At 38.3% G+C, this 21645-nt stretch overlaps 1 protein-coding gene across 2 annotated transcripts; it reads right to left on the reverse strand.

The window, feature by feature from the left end:
• Nucleotides 1-4116: 4116 nt before the first annotated feature.
• On the reverse strand, nt 4117-21354 carry LOC117288174 (transmembrane protein 245-like). 2 transcript variants are annotated; one of them, XM_033768907.1, is made up of 17 exons: nt 21104-21354; nt 19885-20149; nt 19076-19286; nt 18365-18621; nt 17528-17692; nt 16342-16452; nt 15273-15377; nt 14349-14431; nt 13687-13777; nt 12845-12943; nt 11049-11210; nt 10377-10499; nt 9531-9667; nt 8549-8649; nt 7707-7878; nt 7008-7196; nt 4117-4981 (listed from the first exon to the last, which is right to left on the reverse strand). In XM_033768907.1, exons 1-17 carry the CDS (start codon nt 21352-21354, stop codon nt 4963-4965), a joined length of 2541 nt encoding a protein of 846 aa, XP_033624798.1. In that variant the 3' UTR covers nt 4117-4962. The 2 variants fall into 2 exon arrangements, with proteins under 2 accessions (XP_033624798.1, XP_033624797.1); XM_033768906.1 differs by having other exon boundaries at nt 6993-7196.
• Nucleotides 21355-21645: the final 291 nt, after the last annotated feature.

Below are 21645 nucleotides of genomic sequence, written 5' to 3' on the forward strand. Positions count from 1 at the left end.
CAGAACAGAAAAAAAAATAAAAGTTCACAGATTTACAAATAACCTACAGGGTTTACAGAAGGTAATGGTAAAAGACTTCTCTTGAAATATTTTTCCATGAAATGCTTTACTTTTTGAGAAAACATTAAAACAATTATCAATTCTCGACATCGAGAATTACGGATTATAGTAAACCCATGTCATGACACGGTGAAACGTGCGGAAACAAGGGTGGGTTTTCCCGTTATTTTCTCCCGACTCCGATGACCGATTGAGCCTAAATTTTCACAGGTTTGTTATTTTATATACAAGTTGTGATACACGAAGTGTGGGCCTTTGGACAATACTGTTTACTGAAAGTGTCCAATGGCTTTAAGTTTTCAACATCTCCTAGGACTCGTCCTAACTCTTTGTTAAATCGACTCCCTGTACCTTTAAAGTCTGTGTGAGACTTAGGAACAATTTTTAGTTTACATACATTTACACAATGCTGTAAAGCTGGTGAAGTCGTTGAACGATGTCAAACTTCTTAACCATTTCTATTGTCTTGATCTTCCTCTTACACTTTGAAATTTACTGATGTTTTTTTTTATCATGACATAAAACTTCTACCAGACTGGCTCAGTTCATTACTTTAATATTATTGTAAACAAATAAACAGTAACAACAGTTTGTATCTGGTTAAACAAAAAATGATTGTGAATTTTTTTTTTATTCCCACTTCCATGCTTGGTAATGTCCGGTAAAATTGCTCTAATTTATAAAATGCAAAATTCTTCCTAAAATTAATTCCTCAATTTAATCTGATGATGGCTTTTTGGGAGTGGGAACAAATTGTTTTTAATTTGTACAATCATGCAATTAAACACTGTTGTAAATACTGTCACAATGCGACTGCCCAATCACAAACGCCAGTCAATGTAGTTGAAATATTTTTGTAGCATATTGAATAATTTTTGTATTTAAACTGTAATCATTAAAAGAAATTAGTACTGCAGTAAAATCAAAACGATAAACGAACAAAGTAGTTTTGAAGTGTCTTTTATTTCTTACCACACAGAGATTTACGAGCTGTATGCCTTATAGGAACTACGTTATGATTTGATCATAAAAGTGTTTTAAAAAAAAAGGCCTTTTTGATCTACAAATGAAGTAATGAGATAGCACACTAACCATTCAATGTTGCAAACTAGACTAGGGCCCAATTTCATAAAGCTGAAAATAATGCTTAGCAAACCCCTAATGAGTTTAGAATCAGTGGCAGCAATGTAAACTTTATGAAATTTTGGCCGTTAATCTGTTAAGACTAAGCATTATTTGTCTGTGCTTAGCAAGTTTCTGTGCTTACTGGCTTTATGAAATTGGGTCTTGGGACTGAGTGTTCTGAGGATTAGCAAATGGACCCTTCCCATGAAATATGCTGATTACATTCACGCATGCGTACAGACCCTGTTGGTTGGCAAACACCATAGAGTTGTGCACTAAGCAGACGCGCAATTGCGTCTGCGTGACGCACCCATTACCCGTGTACAAAACAGCGCGATGTTCCCTCAATTTGCCAACCAAAGCGTTAGTGCGCACGCGCTTTGTGCAATTTACATATTTCATGGGAAGGGTCTATTGTGCATTGGTTACAACCCAGGGGTACCAGTGTTGTAGTCGAGACCTGATGGTCCAAGACCAAGACAGAGACCGGTACAAGAACAAGACAGAGACCCAAAGCTCCAAGAGCATCGGTTGAGGGGAGATAGAGACCTGCAAAACTGGTCTTGAGACCGGTGGGGAGACCTACAACACTGAGGGATACCTAGACTTGTGAACAAGTCATTAAAATATCTGTCGCGATGATAGCGTTCTGACTCTATTCCGAATCTCCCTCCAAGATTTCCGAGGTATTTGTGTGAGACTGCTGGCCCCGCGAGTCGACTGCTCTCACAATGCGGAGTAGAGATCGGCAACCAGCAGTTTGCGTGCGAGCAGTGATCTCGCGAGAGCAGTATTCAATCGCGGAAACCGGAATCATTACGACACTGGCACAACTCAACTATCTCATCGCGGCAGACCATTAACGACTCGTCTACAAGCCTACGGGATAATAACCCAAGCTTGTATATTTAGGCTTCTATAGGCCAGTGCATAATAATACACATTACTTGCCAATATTGATACAGCATGAAACAGTTACACAAACAGGCCGAACTAATTTAAAATTAAAAGCACATGGTTAGACACTTACAATGGCTCTGTTTTGCATACTAGTCTGCAAAGTCCAGAACACAAAAATACAAATCTAGTATACAGGTACCTAAAGGTATTTCTACGAGAACTTGCAATATACCTTCATATCAACACTCCAATGATTTCAGAAGCAGTAAAACAGTTTCAATATAAAGAAAGTCAAAAAGAGTTGCAAAGTTAATCAAAACAAATAATATTTGCGGAAATACATTGTGAGTTGTTAATAATACAGTAATAATACTAATAATAATAATTTGGGGGGGGTTAATCATCCTTACTCGCAGCTAAGAGCTGAATTGCGAAGGACGCGGCTGCAACGTGTTCGAGAAGCAGGCATGCAAGGGCGCCTCTGGCTGCCAGCCACATCAACCCATTATGACCACGGAGCACAGCCAAGATCAAAAGTGTTTGATTTTTCCCGAGGGAGGAAAACCGGATGGTCTGGAAAACCCTCGTGGCACAGCAGAGAACCAACGCACAACTCAACTCACATATGGCCCTGACCGGGAATCGAACTGGGGGTCACCTTGGTGAGAGGCGAGGGCTTTACGCACACGCCAACCATGCCCCCTTGTTGCTTCCGGCAGTAGGCCTACTCTATCACATCTCCTTAAATCACAATAATATTAGTTTCTGTTGCAAATAAAAAGTAAGAACATATTCCCTTGTAAAACACATCTATCTACAGCTAATTTCTTCCATTCCTATATGTTTCACTACAACTAAGTATACTCCAATGTGATCTGTTTAAATGACACTTATCAATAAATCATATTGAAATGTTTGCACATTTTTCACACCAAAACAAATCCTATCTTTTTAGCAATGGACATTGTAGAAACTTTATTTTTGATGAGAGGTGGTTCTGTTTCACACAAACACCCACACATTTGTGTGACCTTAGCCTTGCTCAAGGCAGTCGCATTATTCGCTCCGAAAAGACGCCGCTGTCAACCCACTGTATACACTGTGCGTGGTGCGTGTAATCACATCGCACGACCCACCCGTATACACACTGTCACATCGTACGACTACTGTGCACACAAGTCATCCGCCCTCGTACCACTAACCGCATGCGGAGGCCGTCAGGCCGATGCATGCGGATAGTGTACGGGGGCATCGTGTCGTGCCATGTGGTTACACACATTTTACGCACAGTGAATACGGGTGGGTTTTTATACAGCAGCAGTCTTTTTTCGGAGTGAATAATTCGCCTGCCTTGAGCAAGGCTAGTGTGACTTAGGTCATATCAAATAAAGTAGATTTAAATACAAAGCAAGATATTCTCAGTGACACCCTAAAAGCCTCTTCAAGAATGACTTTGCAAGGGTCGAAGCGTCAGGCCATTAACTATTTTATTATGCTAAATGCATACTTATTGCACAATGACTGACCTATTAAAGTCAAACCTATTTAAACAAACAAACAAAACTGAAAAGAAAAGTAAAAATTAAAAATGTTCAAATCCAATTGTAAAGCTTATAGTTTGACTACATAGTGCTTGTCAAAAGTTGTTAAATATAATTAAATAACAAAAAATCGCGACGTAAAAGGAAAACCGTGCAATTTTGAGTGATACTATTTTATAACAAACAGTTACAAACGCTTTTCATAGACCAACTCGTCCAATTCAAGGCAACGTGTTCCTTTAATTCTACTCAACACAAGTAGATAATGAGTTACCGCAAATCAAAACCACACGGCTACTCCACCATATACCTTTTGTAATGCCTGAAATCACCTAACCACTGCAATGTATTATTACCAACGCATTAAAACAGATGATTATTTATAATCACACAGCATACATTACCATATTATGTATTTCTATAAGTTACTCCAACACTGCATCATTGAAATCACATGTTTAAACGTCTACATAACAATATGATCCAATAAGGGAGTAGGTAGAAGAGTTGTCAAGAAAGTGAACGAAAAAATACTTAAAATCATTGCACCATAATTCAAATTGAAATTACTGCATTTGCAACAAATGTTACAATACATTCCTTCAGAAAAACATTGAGATGTTCCCAAATTTTGTTTCTCTCCAAACTTGCATACTATTTGAATTATACTATAACACACTTCTTGAGTGTTTGCAGCTACATTTTTGCTTTAGATTGAAAAGTTTGAAATCTTTTCAAAGATCTGCAAGAAAAAATTGTTCACATATTGATGATCCATTTTGTATAATTAGTAAAACAGTGAGTTGTTGCACAAATTGTTTATATCAAACTGGCATACTATTTGCATGGTACAAGTTACAACACACTTCTTAAGTTTTTGCAGCAACATTTTCGCACCAGATTAAAAAGCTTGAAATTGTGTCCAAAGATCTGCAAGGAACAAAAATATTCACATACTGATGATCCATTTTGTATGTCAAGTAAAACAGTGCGTTGTACCACAATTCGTTCTTTTCAAACTGCCATACTACAACACACTTCTTTAGTTTTTGCAGCAACGTTTTTGTAAAACGCTGGAATACATTTTGCCCTCTGAGAAAGAGCATCACATGTTGGATTCAGGATTAGTCGAATGACCTCTTTTTTTTTAAATTCTGAAATTATTTGAAGATGCGCAATATTTTACATTTAATCCATACGTTACCCTGTTAATAACACAGTCAGCAATATTTATTTCACACAGCACAGCAGTTTAGTTTCGGCTGCAAATCTTGGGAGAATTTTTTTGAGACAATGGGATATTCTCAAATCCACATTTACTGGTGAATAATACCATTCAAGATATTGTTTCTGATCTGAAATAAAGAACATGAAAACAAATCGTTAGTAAACAGAGAATTACTTAATTGTTTGCAGTAAACATGGTAAACAACATATCTATAGTTTGTATCGTCATTAACCATTCCTATTACCATATATAAGATTCGAACTGCCTCTAGCTACTGGGCAACCTCGGTAGTCTAGTTTGTAAGACACTGCTCCAGAATTGGCAAAGGTCGTGGGTTCGAATCTCACCAGAGTAATATGCCTGTGATTTTCCCACAGAACTCAGGAAAGAAACGAGTATACAGCGCTTACACACATCGGTGCAAGGATAAAACCAAATTTAATATTCTTTATCCCTGATGCAAATTTAAAAAACAATCATCCCTCAAATTCAGCAAGTTTTTTTTTTTGCCTTTTCAAGTTTCTTCAAGTAAACCTCTTTTTCATATTTTGTTTTAACATAATTGTTTATCAACTCTTATCACGATTTGTGAAAAACAAAGAACTTTGTAAACCCATGTACTTTGATACAAGTGAGTGATTTATACATCATGATTATCATTTGACATACAGAGTAAAACCGGCAATAGGTTATACTGTTAGTTGCATTTAAGAATCTTATAGGTTTTGTACTCATTCTAAATACTCATTCTCAATAAAATGTTGTTTTCATTCCATTTTGTTGATACAAGAAATGCTTCAAGTCTGTGCAGGATTTTAAGGGTCTACATGTGTATCAAATAAAAAGTAAAAACTAAAAAATGATTTCATGGTGATGATTGTGAAATGAACAGTGACAGAAAAATAATTATAAAAACAAAATCATCAAACGAATATTTTGCATAAAGGGTGTATATAAACAACTTGCTCTGCAAAAGAAAAAGAAAAAAAGGGGAAAAAACCCCAAACTCCAGATAATTGGAATGCCCATTCAAATTCATCATCAGAAACATCAAAGAACAATGTGTGCGTTAAATTAGCTTTCCTGGGTCGACCCCGGTCAGCCCCTGTTACGTTCAAATAGCTTTGATGTCATTCCAGGGGCTCACCCTGGTCAGCCCCAAGTGTCCTGCTTGTGGGAGGGTCACTTGGGGCTGACCTGAGGTGCATATCACCATGAGAGGGTGAATGATCGTTCGATTAGCTTATGGCAGGGGCTCACTTGAGTGGGCACCGCAGGGTCGACACGGGGAAGCTATGTGAACAAATTTTCTGCTACGAAGAATTTTTATATTTCAATCAGGGCCCAATTTCATGGCTCTGCTTACTGTAAGCACACAAGCTGCGCTTACGGAAGCAGGGTATTCTGTGCTTATGGCAAGCGTATTTCACGGGTTAGCAGTGAATTTTGGCTTCTCCACGTAACTAGGCATTTTGCGCTTACAAGGCTAGCGTAGAAATTCGGCGCTTGCATGTAAGCGGAGAATCGTGATCGTAAGAGCAGAGTTTGGCGGTAAGCAGAGCCATGAAATTGGGCCACGATTGTTTAGAGTGTTCAGATTGTTCTAGAGATATCAGAACAGGTTTTTACCTTCTGTTTTTGGTATAGTACTAACTATCCATTTGATTTTTTAAAAGTCTTATTCAGGCAAAACTAGCTCTCTCCGTCTCCACACTGGTCTCAAGCAACTCATGCAAAATATTCATTCCTTAAAGGCACTGGACACTTTTGGTAATTGCTCAAAATGATTGTTAGAAAAAAAATCTTACTTGGCAAAGAGGAATGAAGAGCTGTTAATAGTATAAAACATTGTGTAAAACAGCACCCTCTGAAGTAACCAGTTTTTGATAAAAAGGGTAATTTCTCACTCAAATATTAAAAGACTTCTTTCATTATTCTCTTGCAACCTCGATAACCAATTGAGTCCAAATTTTCACAGTTATTTTATGCATATGTTGGGATACACGAAGTGAGAATACTGGTCTTTGACAATTACTAAAGGTGTCCTGTGTCTTTAAACATGTTAAACACACAAAATGAAATGACATGAAGTTACAGGATGCAGGATGACAGGCAACTTAACCTCTGACCCTGCCTACCTGCGAAATTCCCACCTGCTTCTTGAGGGTCCCCTCATACTGGCAAGCGAGGGGGAACTTCCAGATCCGCGCATCATCTTGCTGTATATGTTAACCACGACAAGAAGTCCGCACAGCAAGATAGGTCCAACGAGGGCGCCCTCTAGGCCAAAGTAGAATATTCCACCCGCAACCGAGAGGGCCGTCAAGTAGGGATGACCTCCACTGGGAAAATGAAATAGAGAAATGATTTATGACTCCAATACATGAAGGTATGGGAATAAATCATGATACATGCAAATATATAAAATAATAATAACTCGGTATATTGTAGCGTCTTTTCACAATAACGTCTCAATGCGCTTAAAATTATTGCCCTGGTCATTGGGCCAATGACATCCATCCCTTAAATCTTTCTCAGCTCCCTGGGGAGTATACAGCTCTGAGCTGCTGTGCCGTTCCAGTGGCTTTTTAATACACAATATCAACCTCTACCCTCACAGGTACCCTTTTATACCCCTGGGTGTAGAGAAGCAATTATAACCAAGTATCTTGCTAAAGGACACAAGTGTCATGACCGGGGTTCGAACCCACAATCCGATGACTAAATCACCAGAACTTGAATTCAATGCTCTTGAAACCCCTCGACAAGGACATCCTACATTACCATGCAGAACAATCAGAATAAAAAAAATAAAAAAGATTAAATCTGGAGTAAAAGAATTCCATACTTACCCTTTGATGTCACTGTAGATGGCCGTATCTACCATAGCAGTCGGGATGAAATGACAGACAAATAGGAACAGCGCCAAGCCCTTCTCTCCTTGTACTAACAGGTCAATGATCCCAGGTAGGGCCGCCCAGTAGGTGGCCAGGAAAGGAATAAAACCCAAAATGGCTGCCAGAACTGTGAAGGATTAGAGGAAATATTAAGGGCAAGTAATGTTGCATTCATAACCAAGAGGAACACAACAATAATCATGTATGATGCACAGAAATACGACAGAAAAATGGAGTAAAAGACATCATAAGGACAATAAAACAAGCTAAATGGAGATGGACTGGACACACCGCCCGAAGAAATGACAACAGATGGACAACAAGAATAAAGGACTGACATGAGGGTATATGCAGGAACAGCATGGACCAGCCGTCGATTTCACAAAGAGTTAGGACTCGTCTTATCTCGAGTTAGGACGAGTAACTTGTCCTAACTTAGGATTAATCTTAAGGTCTGCATGCTACTGTGCAGGGTTGGGACTCGTCCTAAGTCCTAAGATTAGTCTTAAGTTAGGAAGAGTTTTGTGAAATCGACGGCAGAACTTCCAAGAAATGGAAATGAATGGCATTTACACGAGGAGGGCTACATCTTACACTGGATGAACACAGCCTAAACAATGTTGATCATGATCATGTATGTCTAACAACTGTAGTGTCATAACATCTTTCCGATGTTAGTAATCACAACCAGTTTGTTCCAAACTCAAAAATTACCTAACGTTTTTTTTTAAACTTTAAAATAACCAGTGGTTACCGACTCAACGTTTCGATCAGTATGCCCCGATTCTTCCACTCACCTGTTGGGATGAAGACAATCTTGATGCCAAACAGTGTGTGCGTCAGCCACGTGTAGAGACCATAGAATGCTGACATCTTGATAGAAGCCCCAAGAACATCCCTAGTAATTACCAACAAGTTTCAAATCACGATTTAATCATAGCTTATGGAAAAAAAAGGGCGACGAGTTCTTAATCGGCCGTTTAAAACCAGAAGGGTCGTGGCTCTCCACCAATAGGAATAGCGAAACTGTCTGGGGTACTTATGAATATAGGTTCTTACATCCCTAGTAAGTACCAACAAGTTTCAAATCACGATTTAATCATAGCCAATGGAATAAAAGGGCGACGAGTTCTTAATCGGCCGTTTAAAACCAGCAGGGTCGTGGCTCTCCACCAATAGAAATAGCGAAACTGTCTGGGGTATTTATGAATATAGGTTCTAACATCCCTAGTATGTACCAACAAGTTTTAAATTCCTTTCTCGATCTCTCTATTCATGTATTTCCACTTCACCGCTTATGTTACACTTAGTTACCTGTTCATGTTTGTTGTGTTGTCATTTAGCCTTCGAGAAAGACTGCTAGGGTCGAATCGTCAGGCCATTAACTATTTTTTGCATTTAAAAAAGGAGTTTGGAACTGCTAATTTGAACTTTTCAAATTACATTTTAATTACAGTAGGTTCTCAAGATAAATGTCACGAAATACCAAAAACCCTGGCCTAGGCAATAGACCAATCCAACGAAACAAAATTGGTAGCGCCCTCTTTTGAAAAAATTAACAATTGCGGTGTCTTTTTGTGCACAATAATAATAACAATAATAAATAATAACAAAGTCTTATATAGCGCACGTATCTACCAAACAAGGTACTCAAGGCGCTGAGTATATACAAACTTCAATCAATGCACTGAAGACACTGCAGCAAACACTTGCGCGCCCGGTGCGCGCCCGGATCGGTCTATAGCTCTGCTTGCGTAGTATACAGTGTGTAGACCTTACCTAATGGCAGTCTCCAGTGCATTGCTGTATTTACTGCTAGATAACCCAGCAGGAGCCAATCCAGATAGCCACTGCATGGGTAAGTACTGATCACGGCTAGAACTCAGCAAGTAGAACAATGTCGTCACAAACACCAACTTCAAAGACACAAAATAATGTTATCATTATTAGTATACTTCTTAACTATTGTTTGAAGCTTTGCATGGTGTGGAGAAATAAGAAGAAACTATAAATAAATAGTAAACTTGCGGGTACAACCATATGTAAATCTCTTACGTCGAGTGTTGGCTCTGAAAAAAGCTGGTTTGGTTTTGATGTTTCGAACAGTATACTCTCTTCGTCTTAAAGAGACGGTTGGGTTTCAACGTTTCAAACAGTATAATTCTGCTCGTCTTCAGGTGACGAGCAGAGAATACTGTTCGAAACGTCGAGACCCAACCGGCTCTTGTACTGTTCGAAATGTCGAGACCCAACCGGCTCTTTTCAGAGCCAACACTCAGCCTGAAAGATTTACACATGGTTGTACCCGCAAGTTTACAGTTTATTAATATATATATATATTAGTATATTTCTTGATTAAAATCAGTCAAATCTCGATGCACAGGGGCATTTTAATTCAAATTATTCAAATACTCAGTAGCTTTACAATCAAGTGTATTGTTTAGACTTGACAATATTATTAGCTTACCAACTTTGGATATAGACCATGTCAATGTTGCCTGTCTGGAATAGAACTTAAAGGTTTTCACCTGTTTTTGTTTTGGTTCTACTGGCTGCAGATCGGTAGGCCATCGGAGAGCAAAGACTCAACAGGAAATATCAGCTATGAACACTAGACATACTCACAAATGAAATGATGAAGTTGAGAAGTGCTGTGCTGCCTTCAAACACAAAGCTGAGTAGAGCAGTCAGGATTGTAAACAACAGACTGATGTTACCGATCAACACTAGCCAAATGGATTCAACAACCTGTGAAAGATCATCCATCAATAATAATTGAGAAAAATACAAACAAATGGGAAAATAACAAAGTATTAATATTTCACTTAGGGGTCAATGTTGAACAAATTCATTTTTTTTAACTGTGGGTGGGTTGGTCAAAAGAAATAACTGAAAAAAAAAAATTAAAAAAGAAGAAGAAGAAGAATATCCAGGTCGCCAGGATCGTGGATTTCATTCCTAATTAAAATAGAAAAGTAAAGCAAAAAATGTTTTAAGCCAGGAAAAGTCATTGAAAACTACCGATGTTGAAGACCCTTGATCTAGAGTATGTGGTTCATTTGTGGCATTATTTTGTTCTTTAGTGCATATGTTATATTCTGAAGCCATAACAATACTTAAAAATTTGAGGTGATGGGTGTGGGTCTACACAATTTCGAAATTTGGTTTAAGGAATAAATTAAATGGCCCAGTGAACAGGGGTAATATAGTTGGAAGCGCTTTCAGTCGCCCTTCAGCCGTGAAAAGCGCTATATAAAAACTGGTTCATTATAAATAGAGACTTCCATTTAAACTAACCGATTTGACAGTTTCCAAGTTGTCTTTGATCGTGTCCACAAATCCTCCAACTTCAATGTCGTCTAGTTTACTGAACGTCTTCTTGACTCCGTCCCAAGATATGTCAACGGAGCCGGACAGAAAGCGATGTTTGTCATCGTCGAGCTCCTCAAGGGTCTCATTCTGAAATTCAAATATAAAAATGTTAATATAAACAGTGGTCTCGTTCTACATTTTGTGATATCGCTCATCAGATTGTCATTTTGAAGAACTATTTTGCAACCTGAAGAATAGTTAACTTGCAGGTACAACCATTTATCAGTTCTCTTTTGTGGGACTGTACGTGGCTCTGAATGAGCCGGTGTGGTCTAGACATTTTCAAACAGTATACTCGGCTTGTCTTCAGGAAAATAAAGTTGTACATGGTTGTTATTGTAGTTTACTAATATAAGTTATCACACAAGTGCAAGTGGAATACGGAAAAATATAGCGCTTCTGCGTCCCATAACCAACAAGGCCGAAAGCCGAGTTGGATATGGGACGCAGACGCGCTATATTTTCCGTATTTCCACGAGCGCGCGTGTGATAACGTCTTTATCTTCAAGCAAACTTGGCGCGTGACATAGAACACACAATACGCATGGTAGTGATATTAGCCGTGCAATATAGGTTTTTATCACCACTCCATTCTGCGAATCTGATTGGAGGATTAGCGCAGACTTGAAGATAATAGTTCTTATTATTCACATCATGTAAAGCTTTAAACATCACTTATTTAGCAACCTGTTGAATCATACATGGACATATAATTTACTGAAATTCAAATTGAAAAACTTTAACTCAAATGGCTCAACAAAAGACTAGACAAATACGTATTATTTGGTTTCACCCTTAAGCACTGTATACTCAGTACTCTCCCAAAGTTCTGTGAACAGAAAAAAACGGTGCATATTTTTTTTCTTCACATAACTTGGGAATGTACAAAGTATACAGTGCTTACAAACATCAGAGTTAGAGTAAAATCAAATAACATTCTTTATCCCCAATGTAAATTTAAAGCCACTGGACACTATTGGTTATTGTCAAAGACCAGTCTTCACAGTTGGTGTATCTCAACGTATGCATAAAATAACAAACCTGTGAAAATTTGAGCTCAATCTGTCATCGAAGTTGCTAGATAATTATGTCACACGAAGTTGTGTGCTTTCAGATGCTTGATTTCGAGACCTCAAATTCTAAATCTGAGGTCTCAAAATCAAATTTGTGGAAAATTACTTCTTTCTCGAAAAGTACTCCTCTTCAGAGGGAGCCATTTCTCACAATTTTTTATACTACCAACAGCCCCCCATTACTCGTTACCAAGTAAGGTTTTATGCCAATTAAGCTTGGGCGATATCAAATTATTTTATTCACGATATATCGCCGATAATATATCACGATATTCGATATAATCGCGATTAATTAAATTTGACATCATCAGTCTTCAAACTCCCAGTGAAAAGTGTAGAAGAGACAGTCATAGCATAAGAGAGGTGTTCTAATGACCTATTTGTCTGGTTTTACTCCCAACCTATGGGGTGCAAGATGTCTCAGCTAGGAAATACATCGCGATATTGTGATACTTAAACGATATTTCGATTGAAACCAAATCGAACCGATATCAAAATTGTTTCCAAATTAATATCGTGATATTCGATAATATCGTGATATCGCCCAAGCATAATGCCAATAATTATTTTGAGTAATTACCAATAGCGTCCACTGCCTTTAACATCTATTAGACAATGTTGAAGACAATGTTTTCTTTGAGGACTGACCTTTGCTGCAATGTGAACATAAAGCTGATCCCAAAGCTGCAACACCTGTTGCTCAACATCCTCCTTATTATCATCATCACCATCCATGGAACTCTTCACCTGTTATTATCCAAATAAAAGATTCAAAAACATTTATTATCATGTGTATAAGGAGACTACATACAAAGTTAAGGCAGAACAACAAGACAACAAAAACATGGGATAGCCACACCAGGCGTTTGTACAGTAGCTAACAGATGCAGATCCAGATGCAGAAATAACAATTTACAGAAATATAAAAAAATACAAAAGAGTGAGGGCAAGTACAAAGTACAACAAATAGAAAGAAAACCATGTTATCTAAACCATCTACTATGTAAAAGTTAATCTATAAAACAATATTGTGGCAATAATCAGTCAAAATGTATCAAAAATATGTCAAAAAGTTATTAAGAAGCATATTTCAGATTCGAAGAATATTAAAGGGAAGGTACACATTTTGTAGTTACTCAAAACAAATACTAACTTGAAAACTGACTTGGTAACGAGCATTGGAGAGCTGATAAAAGTATAAAACATTGTAGGGAACAACTCCCTCTGAAGCAACATAGTTTTTGAGAAAGAGGTAAGTTTCTCAGTAAAATAATAAAAGACTTCTAGCTAGAAGTCTTTTATTCCTGTCTGAAAGCACACAAATTCGTCCAACAAGGGTGTTTTTTCTTTCATAATTTTCTCGCAACTTCGATGACCGATTGAGCCCAAAATTTCCACAGGCTTGTTATTTTATGCTTATGATGGGATACACCAAGTGAGAAGACTGGTCTTTGACAATTACCAAACGTGTACCTTCCCTTTAAGCTAACCTTATCGGAGATCCAATCTCTACCGTACAAGTAAGCATCGTTGATAACAGAGTCTACAGCTTGCTGCATATCAGCTGCACCAGGGAACCATCTGAAAACCAATCAAACAGTTACTGTGGTCACTGTGGTCCAGTGGTTAGACTGCAGGACTTGCAATCACAAGGTTGCGGGTTCGAATCCCCCAGCTAACCGCTGATTTCACATTGACTAGAATAATTAATGTTGTCTAGTTAAGGGATCACAATTTCTTGATTCTGTGCGATTCATAATCAAAGACGTTAAACCAATGTTTGTATGAGCGAGATTGGCTGTTGCCAGCTTGGTGTTTATTTCCCCTAGTGGAAGTTTACCGAGTTCCCTTTGCGGGAAGATCATTCAAACATTACTGTTGAGTAAACATATACTTTGTGCCAGTCGCATCATTCAAGTAGAACGCCCTCAATTAGAGGTTAAATGAAGGTTGTTCGTACAAATCTGTGCATCTCCATTATCCAGCATTGGTTTCCCACTAAGATGGTGACTGAATGACGTTAATGAATAACGTTTAAATACATCTTTGTTTAATTGTGTTATTTATACACCAGATTGAGTCAGGTATACAACCAAACGATCAAATTATTAATTGTCTTTTCAGTTTAAAGACAACCAAGGTTTCTACTTACTGTTTCAGAGCAGGATTGGATGCAATAGTTTCATTGACGAGGTTTCCAGAGAGTTGAATCAAATGCATGCTCTCTCTTTGAATCTGTCATAGAAAAAAATCAAGCAAAACACTTATACAGCCACTTTCTTACAACTATGGGTTTCAACGTTTTTACCCATATACACTGATGTGTGTTAGCACTGTATACTCAGTACTTTCCCGAGCTCTGTGAAAAAAAAAATCACAGGCATGTTACTTGGGTGGGATTTGAACCCACGACCTTTGCAATTCTAGGGCAGTGTCTTACCAACTAGACCACTGAGATTGCCCGGTAGCTAGAGGCAGTTTGAAAGTGCTGAGTAACTATGGATCTCTTCTATAAGAAAAAATGAGATATTCAAAACAATCTGAAGTTTATAGGATTTGAGGCATTGCATGGTGAGGTATCAATATATATTTGGTTTGCGGTAACACCATGTGTGTATCTACTTGCCAGGTAGAGTTTGTTCTTGGAGAACTGTCTTGCTTTATTCTACTACCGCGGAGTAGATGTTCGGGGGTTCGGGAGACTTCTCAGTTCTGAAAAGAACTGTCCTGCTTTTTTAACTATTACCTGTGCGGATGGTATAGAAAATAGGCTGGGACTACTACTTTAGCTTATAGGATCGTGATTAACTGTACTTCCGCAGAGTCAGTTCTTAAATTGATCTCAACGTTTCGACTAGCTTATGGAAAAGAAGTTTATAGAAAGATTGGCATAACACCACGTAATGATTATTTCTAAATGTGTTGGGGTGGTTCTACAAAGAACCTTTGGTTTCAACTTGACGTTTCGATCAGTATGCTTTAAAAGTCTTCTGGAGAAAGCTGAAGTTTCAAATACATTTCTTTTTTTTTACATCTGAAATATGACATACTTTCTTGTGTGATTTCTTGTTCCTACCTGTATTGCAAGAAAGAATGCAACGATGATCGTTCCGATCATTACTCCCAATATGACGATGATACTGATCACTTTATCAACAGAGCCCTGAAGCATGCCAATCACCTACAAGAAAAACAAAGTAACATCCTTTTTGCTGGTATAAGAGCTTTAGACCAGACGCAAGCGTTAACCTTTTACACAAAGACGGACAGCGAGAAATAACTACATGCAACTATTTTAAAGTAGCATCATGGGAGTAGCCATTATTTAAGGCAGTGGACACTATTGGTAATTACTCAAATTAATTATTAGCATAAAGCCTTCCTTGGTGACGAGTAATGGGGAGAGGTTGATAGTATAAAACATTGTGAGAAACGGCTCCCTCTGAAGTGACATAGTTTTCGAGAAAGAAGTAATTTTCCACGAATTTGATTTCGATACCTCAGATTTAGAATTTGAGGTCTCGAAATCAACCATCTAAAAGCACACAACTTCGTGTGACAAGGGTGTTTTTTCTTTCATTATTATTTTCTTGCAACTTCAACGACTGATTGAGCTCAAATTTTCACAGGTTTGTTATCTTATGCATATGTTGAGATACACCAAGTGAGAAGACTGGTCTTTGACAATTACCAACAGTGTCCATTGTCTTTAACAAGCAGACATCTGATGATACTTGTAATAAAATCTTCTTGTTATTAATATATAAATCGTTTGGGTTTCAACAAAGACAAATTTACTGGCGTGGGACTTGAACCAACAGCCTCCAGATTAACGTACCGGCGCTCTCAGCCCTATGTTGCCCGTCTACCCTATTAGTCAAAATCATTGTATGGGTTGTCAGTCAGAAGCCGTATAACCATTAGCTGCCATGTAGCCAGGAATCACACCCAAGTTTACGATAAAACATGGGAAGCAGCAGCTAGGAAAACACCTTGAATATGACAATCATGCTTGTTCTTTAATGGACGTCTGATGTAACTACCAATAAAATCTTCTCAATTGGTCTTCTTAAGAGGTGTACAAAAATAACCATAAAGAAAATGCCTTTTTCTCATTGGGAAAAAACAATTGAAGATTCACATACCATCCTGTCTCCTTTAAGAAATAGGCCAGTCAACCCTCTGATGTACGGAGGAATAAAAGCATCTTCTCGACCCGCTACCCAGTTCATTCCATCAACCTTCAGAGACTCAACCTGTCAAGATATTAATATAAATAATAATAATAATATGGATTTATTTTGCGCACTTATCCAGAAAACCGCGACAAATCAAGGCACCTACACAAACAAATAAAGATTATACAAAAAGAAAACAAAGGATATAAAATACTTGTAATTAAGTTAAACCCAATGCGACTCTTTGTGGACAAGTTTGACTTAAGTTCCCTCTGGAAGTTGCGAGTGATTTCACGAATTGAGACAGGGAGCTTATTCCAGAGGGCAGGAGCAGCTTTGGCAAAAGCACGGTCTCCTTATCGAATTGTTCTTGATCTAGGTTTCATCAACAAGTCAGATCCTGCAGACTTTACAGCGCAACTGCTTTGCTTGGTAAAGAGGATTTCAAAAAGATACTGCAGGGCGTGTCCGTGCAGAGTTCCAAAGCCTGGTTACTGGCTACTGGGTTCGAATCCCGGTCGTGACACTTGTGTGTCCCTGAGCAAGACACTTAACTATAATTGCTTCTCTCCACCCAGGGGTAAATGGTTACCCGTTAGGGCAGAGATGGTTCTTGTGATTGATTTAGCCAAGTAGCGCATATTAATGTTGCACAGGCTGCATACTCCCCACCAGGGAGCTGAGATGGTTTAAGGAGTGATTTAAGGCCCAGTGACCAGGGGTAATAATGTGAAGCGCTTTGGGACGCCCTCCGGGTGTAAAAAGCGCTATATAAAAACGGGTTATTATTATTATTATTAATACTGCACTCTGAAAACTTCTCTCCCTCCGTTGAATGATTTGCAGTTTTTTCCCTGATGGAGCTTGTGTTGCGAAGACTGTAAGCCACGACGCCCTGGGGCATATATACATTTAACGGAACAAGATCACTTTTATACATGTATGATTTGAGGCATTGCATGGTGAGGTATCAATATATATTTGGTTTGCGGTAACACCATGTGTGTATCTACTTGCCAGGTAGAGATGGTTCTCAGAGAACTGTCTTGCTATACTCTACTACCGACGAGTAGATTTATCGGATGTCCGGGAGACTTCTCAATTCTGAAGAGAACTGTCATGCTTTTTAACTACTAAAATCACTTGTATATACCTTTGCTTTCATGAAATCCCACAAGCCAGAATGTGTAGCGGCTTTCTTCAGCAGCCAGATGGCGATTGGAATCGGCAGTAGTTGAATGAGCCACATGTTCATCCACAGACGGACCAGAACACACGTCCAGAACAGGCCAAGCAGATAGCGTGTACTCAACGGAACCTGCTGTAGAGCAATGTAGATACATGACATGCTTAGTAAGGACTTATTTTTAGTTATAATAAAACCGACATTTATATTGCGCAGTTACCTATACAAACATACTCTACTGCATATTACAAGGTATACAAAAAAAGCAGAGAAAAAAAAAAAAAAAAAAAATTGTTCAATTAAAAACAGTTCAAATGTTCAACTATGTAGGTTTGAATCCCACCCAAGTTTATATGCCTACATGATTCTGTTTTCACAGAGCTCGGGAAAGTACCGAGTATACAGTGATAAAACACATCGGCATATATGGGTAAAACCAAAATGAATATTATTTACTCGATGCAAATTTCCATCTTTCGTGTAGTTTTTGTTAGTTTGGTACTGGGACTTGTTACTTTTCACTTCAATCGTGGTCCAGTAAACATTTTGGGCTTAAAGCCCTACAGTCTAGGAGCTGTTGTTAATCACTGTCTACTAAGAATTTTTCCCCCCCCCCCGAGTCTTACACAAAAAAACGCAGGTGTAGTACTTGGATTGGATTTGAACCTACGCCCGTTGCCATTCCAATACTTGCCTGGCAGCTAGAGGCAGTTGAATTCTGAATCAACTGCCAAATACAAATCAGTAGCCTAATGCAGTGTTTATTTAAAATTGGACATAGATATATTTGATGGGATTATTTACCGCGTCATTGGAACTGTCGGTCTTAGGTTCAGACGCTGGTGGTGGAATATTCAACTTTGACGGGCGGTCACGGTCAGTCTCATCAGCACCATTCCCTTCCTCAACTCCTTCCTTTGTAGTCTCATCAGTGCCAGCTTGGCCCTCTTGTTCCTCGGTACTCAACTTGGGTTCAGATGACTTGGGACTCAATTCTACTTCAGATGGGCTGACGTCTACTTCCTCTGCACCATCTGTAGAGTCTGTCGAAATTAAGTTTACTGTAATTTGGGGGTAAAAAGGATTTTGGTACTTTTTATATGAAACAGAACACAAACGTACACAGATTACCATTAATTTAAAGGTGCTGTAGATTTTTGAGATCTGAGTAAAACAATTTCACAAAAACAATTTTCGTCTAATAAAACTTAAACTTCTAAGAGAGTAGGGATTCATGTCATGGCCAAAAAACTTTATCTACAAAACTTTAAGGTATCAAAACTCTTTAAAGATATGTTGAGGGTAACTTACATGTAGCTAAGAAGTATCTTTATTAGGAACTAAGATAAATCAACTCAGGATGTCGACATCTAACGTTAACGATGTCCTCATCCTGCAGTAAATCAGGATTTCAACATTTCGGATGGCACTTCCCAGAGCCTTGTAGTTAAAAATCTAAAAACAAACACCATTTTTTTGTTAAGAAAAAAGTAGAAACTTTGAAAAACTTGTTACCTGTTTCCCTCTTGCGCATAGTACTGTATCCAAGTGCTACCAAGGTGATCACAATGATGAACAGCAAGACACGGAACGGCCCTGTGAGATTAGCAAGATGCAGGAGGAGGATAATCCAGACGGGTACGGCTAAGGTACTCAAGAGAGCTTTAGAGGAGTCATTCCACCAGAAGATTACTAGGAGTAGGTACGCTATGATGATAGTCCATACCTAAAACAGAGGAATCAAATCTTATATTGAAATTCTACACAAAAGGTAAAAGTGTATTTGTAAGGGAGCGACTCAAAAGTCGGGTACGTTGTAGGTGCAAAGATCGTTCCTGTTGGCACACGCCAGCAATCCATTGGACCACCAGGACATTCTGCAAGACCGCATTACGGTTCCGAAGTACGGAAGCAATCCGACATGAGTGAATACTATGTGCTGGAATGCTTATTGAATCTAATGATAATGTTTGGGGGTGTCATGGCCGATTGGTTAAGAGCATCGAATTCAAGTTCTGGTGGCTAAATCATCAGAGTGTAGGTTTGAACCCCCATCATGACACTTAACTGTAAATCTTCATGAGATGGTTCTTGTAATTAATTTATCTCAGTGCGCTACATACTTAGCAGCACAGGCTGTAGCAGTGTACACTGAAATAAATGGCCCAGTGACCAGGAGTAATAGAGTACCGGCACCGTGAGCTTCACTGAGTGGGGGATTTGAGCGCTGTATAATGTGTGAAGCCACTAATCCAACTGTTCTAACTTTTGAGACACTCTTAAATGGTCATGGTTCCCTTAATCTTCATCCTACCAAATCTTACCCATAAAGTACTGAAATATCCCAGTCCTTCGTACAACACGTAGAAGACGCCCAGCATGAACGTCACCACATAGTCCAAACACTGGTAGGCCAAATACGAGAAAGGTAGACCAAATGACACAGCCATCAGAAGAGTGAAGCGATGCGATATCAATCGGCCAAGCTGCTCAGAGGCAAAATTCAGGAGGCTGAGAGGAATAGCGATGGTACCAACGACGAGAGGCGTGCTGGAACTCTCTAATCCTTGCAGCCAACCACTGACATAGCTGTTGCATTGGGAAGAGGGGATATTTTGATACTTATTATAAAATACCTAAGAAGAGAAAATAATATCCATATTATTATTATTATTAATATCTCTTAAACATTTTTGCTGTGATAATTGTTACCCTCCATCCCCCCCCCCCCCCTAACAGTCTCGCAGATCTGAGGGTTACAAATGTGAGCTTTTCATAACCCCTGCTCTGCGACTGTCATCAGGAGGATAGAGGGTTATGATTATCGCAACCAGGGGACCTATAAATACAAAATAGTAATTGTTTGAAACATTTGAATTTACCAGATGATAGCAATACAGTAAATTCACTCCGATTAATTTAACAAAGGCAAGCAATGTATATCAACGACAAATGGAATACATTTTTACACAAAAGTAATATGAACAAAAGTAAAATAAAGTCAAAAAAATATCTTGAATGAATAATAACAGAATATTAATACATATTATTATTAAATTTGCATCAGGGATAAGGAATAGGATAACTTTCCGTATGGCGCCACCACTTTTTCACTCATTTTTACCAAAAGGGATATTTATATTGAGGTAAATTAGATACTAACTATATATATTAGTTCATATCGAATGAAAAAGTGGTGGCGCCATACGGAAACTTTTCCAAGGAATATTATTTGGTTTAACCCTTACACCGATGTGTATTATAATGACTGTATATTTGAACAACTATTTTTTTAATCAATTATTTAAGTTTAATTTATTTTATTTTTACTGACAAAAATATAAATTATAATATTTGGCATTTATATTAATATTTTGTTCCACTCCGACTCGACTCCGAGACTCTGACATACCTGATTTGGGTTTATCATCAATAAATATTGTCATAAATGGTCTAGAACTAGATTTAGTTAACTGATATAAAATAGGGATATAAAACACATAAAAATACTGACAAAATGTGAGGGTATCTGATTTGACATACCTTGTTAGTGTGTACTTGAATGGGTAAAGTGCCGTGCCACACAACACTGCCCACAACAGCGGCTTCAAGAAAATCTCCAACACAAAATACACTGCCACCGCAGCACCACAGAACAACACAATAAACAAGACAGTGGCGGCATTGTAGAAGGCTTGTTTGAGTGCCTTTTCGTGGCCCTGTGGTAAGAAAGTCGTCAAGACGCTGTCAAAAGGTGAGCGCAAATCGCTCCCTTCGCCCGACGTACTCGCCATGTTTGGAAGTACCTGGAGAATTTTTTCATTTAGTAAATCTGGTACCTGGGTATTCATGATTAGCATAACACCGTATTTTTGTTGCAGTACCAGACTACTTCAGATTGTTTTTCTCATTGTATTCAACGGCTCTTTCGTGTTCAAAAACCAAACAGCCGTATATGTTTTTTGTAGTTTCTTGAACATCATGAAGTAGGACTTTTAAAATGTAAAAAAATCATGAATAATTTAGTTCAAAATGCCTCATTGGTGATGATACAGGTCTGAATTAACGTTCAGTTTGTGCTCTTC

The sequence above is a fragment of the Asterias rubens genome, chromosome 3 (genome assembly GCF_902459465.1).
Source record: "Asterias rubens chromosome 3, eAstRub1.3, whole genome shotgun sequence".
NCBI lineage: Eukaryota > Metazoa > Echinodermata > Asteroidea > Forcipulatida > Asteriidae > Asterias > Asterias rubens.

Bases quoted from the DNA above. Each gene is read 5' to 3' on its own strand.
- LOC117288174 (XM_033768906.1), bottom strand. From the start codon at position 21,354: ATGGCGAGTACGTCGGGCGAAGGGAGCGATTTGCGCTCACCTTTTGAC. The intron at 10,500-11,048 runs GTTAGTTTAAAT...GATCTTTCACAG, and splicing joins ACTTGGAAACTGTCAAATCG to GTTGTTGAATCCATTTGGCT. The intron at 7,879-8,548 runs GTGAGTGGAAGA...AATCCTTCACAG, and splicing joins GATTGTCTTCATCCCAACAG to TTCTGGCAGCCATTTTGGGT.